The sequence below is a fragment of the Prorops nasuta genome, unplaced genomic scaffold (assembly GCF_024137725.1).
Source record: "Prorops nasuta isolate Cenicafe-Biocafe unplaced genomic scaffold, Cenicafe_Pnas_1.2 PNAS00022, whole genome shotgun sequence".
Classification (NCBI taxonomy): Eukaryota; Metazoa; Arthropoda; class Insecta; order Hymenoptera; family Bethylidae; genus Prorops; species Prorops nasuta.
In genome coordinates, this window is record NW_027116819.1 from 2,909,455 (window position 1) to 2,918,282 (window position 8,828).

The 8,828-nt window shown below is 31.2% G+C and overlaps 1 protein-coding gene across 1 annotated transcript; it reads right to left on the minus strand.

Annotated features, from left to right (window-relative positions):
* Positions 1 to 707: 707 nt before the first annotated feature.
* On the minus strand, positions 708 to 2,391 carry LOC136781312 (uncharacterized). Its single transcript, XM_066740163.1, has 3 exons — positions 2,381 to 2,391; positions 1,835 to 2,088; positions 708 to 1,738 (listed from the first exon to the last, which is right to left on the minus strand). Exons 1-3 carry the CDS (start codon positions 2,389 to 2,391, stop codon positions 708 to 710), a joined length of 1,296 nt encoding a protein of 431 aa, XP_066596260.1.
* Positions 2,392 to 8,828: the final 6,437 nt, after the last annotated feature.

Consider the following 8,828-nt stretch of genomic DNA (forward strand, 5'->3'; position numbering starts at 1 on the left):
ATTGAAAAATTTGGATGTCCTAAATTCAATGATCTTATAGAATTATATAATTTTCAAGAAACAAAATGTAAATTACATGCTAGAATGTACACTATAAAAAATACAAGAGTACAATGTCCATTCGAGGAAGTTCAAATATTTAGAAATTAGGTAATAGATAATAAGTAATAATTTTAAAAAAATATGTTATAATTAAATTTCTAATTTTATATATGTATTTTTATTATTCTTTAAAATTGTTTTACAAAATAAATTTTAACATACATATTATTCTCTATCTTTGCATTTTTTTTTTTTCGTTACTTTTAAAATGTCCCCATGGTAGTGTATTTATAAAATCATCCATTATAAAACGTTTATCATCGTATGGATTTAAAGCTATTTTTTCTTCTAAAATACTATACACTTTGTGCAGTTTAGAATTTATTTTACCTTGTAAACTTACTTTAATATCTTGATTGTATAGACAATCTAAATAATCTTGAAAAGTAATATTTCTTTTTACAACATTTGATGAAATTCCCTTAATTTTCTTTATGTCGCATTTATCGAAAACTTGTGTGGCATACATCTTTGATCTTAAATCAATAAATTCTTTCATTATATATCCATTATTTTCATCTTTCATCAGCCCAGGCACTTTTTTATTAACCAATGGTATTTTATAAATATTATTTGTTGAATAATCACTGGTATCAAACATTGTTCTACCAATCTCTTTTAATAGTTTCATAAATATCAAAATGTTTGATCTCGTAAATCAAGCTATCAGTATCCATATATAAAATTTTAGCGCAATCATTAAAGCTCGTCTTCATATAATTATAGAGAAAATCGTATAAACAAATTTTTGAAATATCTAATATTGACATACCAACGTAAATGGGGTTATTAATCGTTACACATAATTTATTCATTTTAATCGCCATTAAGTTTTCATTAAAAATAACTCTACTATGAAAATTAGGTTTTGAAATATATGAATTAGCACCGTAACGACCGTCCCATACAGTACACAATTTTACATCCACATGATTTCGAACATTTTCCATTGTTTTACAAAAAACGGCATTATTCATTAATTTATATAAGTTTTTTTCAAAATCATTATTAGCTTTTACACGTAATTCCGTGTTCAATTCAATGTAAACGCGTAACCATTCTTTTTGCTTAAATTGTAAAATACGATGTATTTTATCCAGTTGAAGACCATGTTTTAAGCATGTTTTCAACATTCTAATGTGTATAACGTATCTTTTCTTATCGTATAACGTTGTTAAAAGCTTCTTATGTTTTCTATTTACCGGTGATAAATCATGACTAGGACAAAATGGTAAATCTATATGAGAATTATGAATACTTTGCGGATAATTTAAATCGACTTCTAATATATAACCTAATGTAGAATTTGTGTCTATGTTATTAACATCAAAGTTCTCACAATTATCAACCCATTTGAATTCCGTATATGGCAATGCTTGTGACATTGCCCATCCATATAAATTATTAACATCAAAATACATTAAATAATCATCATCCTTCATAGGATCATAAAGGTCATGCATATACTTATTATTTGCCACAGAATGTCTTTTACAACATTGACTAATACCACCTCGTATACCTCGCTCAATAAACATTACCTTATCAATATCTGTTAATAGTTCTAGTTTTATATTTGTAAACTTTAACATTGCATCCCAGGTAAAACTCGGGAGAGTAAAATAATAAGCAGGATCTAATCCATAACTTTATAAACGACTCATTCTAAAAGTTTGAAATATATCGGCTAATAGAAGAACATCAGTTTTTAAATAGAGATCACTATATTCACCTAAATTTTTAATGTTAAAAATTTTCCATACTTTTTTTGCATGTTCATATTCCTCTAATGTTATATTACATAAACTTAATTCACTATAAAAATCTTCATATTTTGGTAACGTAGTATCTTCAAATTTATCCCAACTGTCAAAATAATCATATGGAAACACACATTTTTGCGTAACTAATTCAAACTCGGTATTATTAATAAAATTTTCTCTCACAATTTTCGTATCACTTTTACACAATGTTTGCGATAGTTTACTAAGCGATGTATTTAGGAATTTGTATGAATCAATAAATCGTATTTGTAAATTTTTTTGTTATCATGAATCTTAACTGTTTTCATAATTCAAACATATCTTTCAGTGTTTAAAGCAATTATTTTAGTAATACCATTTAATAATAAAGCTACGTCTTCTATTAAAAAATGTGCAGCATAATTACTTAAGTTATGAAAAACTATTGGTAAAATATTGGAATCACGATAATTTAAATTACATTTATTATGTGCCGCTCCTCTAAATATACCAGTTAAATGACAATGATCTTTTACCTTTTCATCATTTTCAAGAAAATCTTTCCCACATACAGGGTGGTCGGTTATCTCATGCCAAACCGATGAATTCGGAAAGAGGAGGAAATTTGAAGAAGAAATTTCTAATAACAAATTTTCCTAGCTCCTTTAGTTTAGGAGTAATTATTAATTGAAAATTATTAATGAGCAGGTTTGCTATTGGCCGATAATCGAGGGGAGGGTATAGTGGGATAGCATAATAATGGCCTGGGCCGGCAAAAATGTAATTAGAAAACACCTCCTCGATATGTTTTTATTAGGAGCCCAGTCTGAGCGTCGCGAGCTGCCGCGCGATAAAAACAATTGAAATAAATCCTCAGCTTGTGCAAGTAGGAAGATGATGAAGGGGAAGGGAGGGATTTAACAAGTTCATAAATTTATTTTCAATTGACTTGCATATTTCTTATGAAAATGAGTCCAAGCGCGTCTAAAATACTAGTATTTCTAACGTAATTAATTTTTTACTTGCCCTATGATTTTCGAGCAGTAATTACGCTGTTTTTAAAGTCCCTTTTATGACTATCGTTTCCCCACCACCTTGCGGTAGATAGCTCAGTGCGTTTTTTTTAAAGTGGTATCCTCAAGAGGCCTAGTCCACTATCACAATTTAATACAATAAGTGCTCAATGTGACCGCCTTTTGCTCGATGAATCTCTGCGCTCTTGCAGTTATGCTTCGCGTTGCTTTCGAAATCATGTCCGGCGTGATGGTACTGAAGGCCGCTAAAATAGACTCACGTACTTCATCCTCGCTACCTTCACGCCGGTTCTCAATCAGATTCTTAACATGACCCCATAGAAAGTAATCTAAGGGGTTAAGATCTGGTGATCTAGCCGGCCAATTAATGGGACCCCCCTACCCATCCATTTATCTGGAAAGCTTTCGTTTAATATATTACGCACATTTATACGAAAATGTGGATGTGCTCCATCATGTTGAAAAATAATCATTTTTCGCATGAGAAGCGGCACATTTTCCAAAAGCACATTCAGCTTTTGTTTTAAAAAATCTGCGTAAATTTCTCCGTTTAGGCGCGGCGGAAGGAAATACGGACCTATCCGCAAATTTAGAAAAGTGTGAAGATTCAAGCTAATAAACTTAACTATTGCCTTACTCACAATTTGATTTCCAATCAGACCAGCCCAAACATTGATCGTGTAACGATATTGGAAAGCACATACACGCATAGCATGGGGATTTTCTTCTCGCCAAACCACGTGATTTCGGGAATTAAACATCCCGTTTGACGTAAAGGTGCTTTCGTCCGACCATAATATTTGATCGGGAAAGTTCGGATTCTTTCGGCACTGTGCAAGGAAACCTATTTTTTAAGAATTATTTATTACATAAAATAATGATCTATTCGATGACATTTTCACTCTTGTTAATTGACATTAAATTTACCTGTGCAAAAGTTAACTCGGCTTATGTAATCCTGTGGAAGGAGTTGCTGGACACGTTAGTAGTGGAAAGGACGCAAACAATTTCGGCGCAATATTTGCATTACTACAAATCGGGAGACATTAAATTCGCGCGCCACACTTCGAGTGCTACCTCTTCCATTAAGAAAGGAATCCAAAATTTCTTCTTCCATTTCCACATCAACATTACGCGCAATTGCTCTTTCTTGATTTGTATGAACAAAGCATCCATGTTCGCGTAAACAATCAACAACTTTTCTAATCGTTCGTCTCTCCGGATGCCGACGGTTAGGAAAATTTGCAGTGTACATCCTTGCTGCTTCAGATGCATTTCTATTTGCCACGAAATACAATTCCACCATATCGGTATATTCTACATTACTGTAACTCATTTTGCTTCAAAACATGCAACTATCTCAATGTCACTGTATAGCACCAAGTCAACTGAAAGACTAAAAAGAGACTAATATTGTAAACATTGATGCTGATCGGCAATTGTTTACATTCTTAACGTTTTAAGGATCAGCATCAATGTTTACAATATTAGTCTCTTTTTAGTCTTTCAGTTGACTTGGTGTTATACAGTGACATTGAGATAGTTGCATGTTTTGAAGCAAAATGAGTTACAGTAATGAAGAATATACCGATATGGTGGAATTGTATTTCGTGGCAAATAGAAATGCATCTGAAGCAGCAAGGATGTACGCTGCAAATTTTCCTAACCGTCGGCATCCGGAGAGACGAGCGATTAGAAAAGTCGTTGATTGTTTACGCGAACATGGATGCTTTGTTCATACAAATCAAGAAAGAGCAATTGCGCGTAATGTTGATGTGGAAATGGAAGAAGAAATTTTGGATTCCTTTCTTAATGGAAGAGGTAGCACTCGAAGTGTGGCGCGCGAATTTAATGTCTCCCGATTCGTAGTAATGCAAATATTGCGCCGAAATTGTTTGCGTCCTTTCCACTACTAACGTGTCCAGCAACTCCTTCCACAGGATTACATAAGCCGAGTTAACTTTTGCACAGGTAAATTTAATGTCAATTAACAAGAGTGAAAATGTCATCGAATAGATCATTATTTTATGTAATAAATAATTCTTAAAAAATAGGTTTCCTTGCACAGTGCCGAAAGAATCCGAACTTTCCCGATCAAATATTATGGTCGGACGAAAGCACCTTTACGCCAAACGGGATGTTTAATTCCCGAAATCACGTGGTTTGGCGAGAAGAAAATCCCCATGCTATGCTTGTATGTGCTTTCCAATATCGTTACACGATCAATGTTTGGGCTGGTCTGATTGGAAATCAAATTGTGAGTAAGGCAATAGTTAAATTTATTAGCTTGAATCTTCACACTTTTCTAAATTTGCGGATAGGTCCGTATTTCCTTCCGCCGCGCCTAAACGGAGAAATTTACGCAGATTTTTTAAAACAAAAGCTGAATGTGCTTTTGGAAAATGTGCCGCTTCTCATGCGAAAAAAGATTATTTTTCAACATGATGGAGCACATCCACATTTTCGTATAAATGTGCGTAATATATTAAACGAAAGCTTTCCAGATAAATGGATGGGTAGGGGGGTCCCATTAATTAGCCGGCTAGATCACTAGATCTTAACCCATTAGATTACTTTCTATGGGGTCATGTTAAGAATCTGATTGAGAACCGGCGTGAAGGTAGCGAGGATGAAGTACGTGAGTCTATTTTAGCGGCCTTCAGTACCATCACGCCGGACATGATTTCGAAAGCAACGCGAAGCATAACTGCAAGAGCGCAGAGATTCATCAAGCAAAACGGCGGTCACATTGAGCACTTATTGTGTTAAATTGTGATAGTGGACTAGGGCTCTTGGGGATACCACTTTAAAAAAAACGCACTGAGCTATCTACCGCAAGGTGGTGGGGAAACGATAGTCATAAAAGGGACTTTAAATACAGAGTAATTACTGCTCGAAAATCATAGGGCAATTAAAAAATTAATTACGTTAGAAATAATAGTATTTTAGACGCGCTTGGACTCATTTTCATAAGAAATATGAATGTCAATTGAAAATAAATTTATGAACTTGTTAAATCCCTCCCTCCCCCTTCATCATCTCCCTTTTTGCACAAGCTGAGGATTTATTTCAATTGTTTTTATCGCGCGGCAGCTCGCGACGTTCAGACTGGGCTCCTAATAAAAACATATCGAGGAGGTGTTTTCTAATTACATTTTTGCCGGCTCAGGCCATTATTATGCTAGCCCACTATACCCTCCCCTCGATTATCGGCCAATAGCAAACCTGCTCATTAATAATTTTCAATTAATGATTACTCCTAAACTAAAGGAGCTAGGAAAATTTTTTATTAGAAATTTCTTCTTCAAATTTCCTCCTCTTTCCGAATGCATTGGTTTGGCACGAGATAACCGACCACCCGACATTTTGTTGTCTTAAAAAATTCTAACTTTTCCATTTTAGTTAATTCATTCATAGGAATGTTTATATTAAATATACATTGTTAAATTATTTTTTTTAACTCATTGAAAAACCATTTCACACAATTAACTCCTCTATAAAATTGATATATACATGATACTTTATTTAAATTTGAATGAAAATAATATCTAATACTGCATGGTATATGTTTTTGATATATATATATATATATATATATACCGGTATTCATTTTACTATTGTTCTCATTATCAATATTCTCTATTTTTTCTAAAATACATTCAAAATCAGCATACATAATATACGGTAATTGAATTTTACGACAAAAATTTTTAAAATATATCCATTTTTCATCTTCATGTGGTAGCTGTATCATACAATCGTTGTGTCTTTTACAATCCTTATAATGATGATTTAATTTCTCCTTTGATTGGAAATAATGTAGACATCTGTTAAAAAAATAAATATATAATGTAAAATATGTATTGTTAATTTTATAAGAAATATTTACCTGTTACAAATATATTTTTTGCGTCTATTCTTGCTTATTTGTTTAGATAGTAAACCTGATAAATTTTTAATCCAAACAAAATGAATATCTTTCCACAGAAGTAAATCAATATGTTTTTTTCTCGTATGATTTTCATCATCATCATCATCATCATCATCGTCATCAAAATTTTTACTTAAACGAAGTGGCAAATATTGTTTCTAATTTTCGTCGTATATGAATACATTAATAGTTAAATTGTTATTTGTTTCAAATTTTTTAATTTGATTAAAAGTCATGGCAATTTTATTCCATCGCAATTCAAAACATCAAGATAATGAGGATAATCCTTAAAAGAACTGCAGTCATTGTTGTGTTTTGGATATAAAGCAGCCACAATAGCCCACATAAAACATTTATCATCGTTAGATTTAACATTCACAATTACTCGTTTTCTTCGTATTTCTAACGGAAGATTCATCCAATGTTATCCTCTTAGTAATTTACACTTGTTAATATTTATTACTAAATTTAAAATTTTTGATAAGGCCCATCCACTGTCACGTTCTTGAAATTCTTCCAGAGATGTTAAAATTGAACTCACAATGTTATTCATATACCATTTCCCCAAATCACTTGTATTCAATAAAATGTTATTTCTCGTTTGAAAACTTTTAACATCCAAATTAGATTTATTCATATTAGATATAATAAACTCAGCATTAAAAATAACATTTACCTTTATGGAATTATATTGTTCCAAATAATATTTAATTTTATCAATTACCATTTCTTTAATATCTAATAAAAATCTATGTGGATCTACGTGTAGGATATTTACTATTAACCAGTAATAATTCTCTGTTCAAAAGTAGATTCTACATTTTCCCAACGGCAAACATTATTTAATGATGATTTTTTTATTTCACTACTACTATTAACACCACCACCACCAGACCAAAAATTATATAATAAAATTTTCTTATAACTTTTAAATTTTGTAATTTTCGCCAAAATATGTTGTTGTAATCCTATACTTATTACAGTATGCTTTTTTTCATCAACACTTTTCAAATATTCTACAAGACTTTCAATAAATTCATCACATTCTCTCATCCATTTTTGTTTTTCAATAACAGTATGAATTAATGTTAATTGTTCCGTAAGATTCTTCTCAATTTTCAATATAAAAGTATGTAAGTCGTCACTCATTTTAACCGTTTCAATATTTGATCTTAGCACAGCAAACGTCGTAAAAAAACAGAAACTCTTATAAGAATAAAGAAATATTTTATACATATATTCTTCTATATTAAGAAAAAAAAACATTAGTGGAAGAATAGAATAAGTTATAAGTGGGGGAAATAAAAAGTGGGGAAAATATTAGTTATGCGGTTAGAAGTAGATTATATAACATACTTTGAAGCAATGTAATCGTGTGTGTCATTTATAGAGTTAAATGTTTTAATATATGAACTAATTTGATTTATTGATTCTTTCTCACAATCATTATTCTTATTATCTTTTTTTAATTTATATGAATAAAAACCAAACAAACTTTCCATTAAATTTTATAATTTTTCAACTACGGAGTATGTTGGACACTCTATTCCAAATAATGATAGATCAAATTTGTCAGGCTTTGTAATAATATTACGTAATTCATCGAATTCTCGATAATTCCCATCCTGAATTATATAAATCTTACCGTTGTTAAACTTAAATAGTGACATTTTACTGTTAAAATGGAAAAATGTTGGAAATACTTAATTCAGTACACCATAGCTTATATCCTTAAAAAGTGCACAATTCTTGATTATTCTCACATAATTATTATCAACGATAACGAAGATAGTACCCATATTACTTAAAACAGCTGCCTGAATTTCATCATATGGTACTTCACTTCCAAAACGTTGTTTATACGTTTTTGGATAACCATTAATAAGTTCCAAAGATTTTGCATTAAAAACATAAACATAATTATCAGAATATACGGCAATCTCATCTAATGATACTTCATGTATAGCTTTAATTGATTTGAAATCCGAGGGTAAAAATTTAAGCCAATTTTTAATTAAT

Coding starts and splice junctions, on each gene's coding strand:
- LOC136781312 (XM_066740163.1), bottom strand. Junction 1,739..1,834: donor TTTTAACATTAAAAATTTAG/GTGAATATAGTG, acceptor GTTATGGATTAG/ATCCTGCTTATTATTTTACT.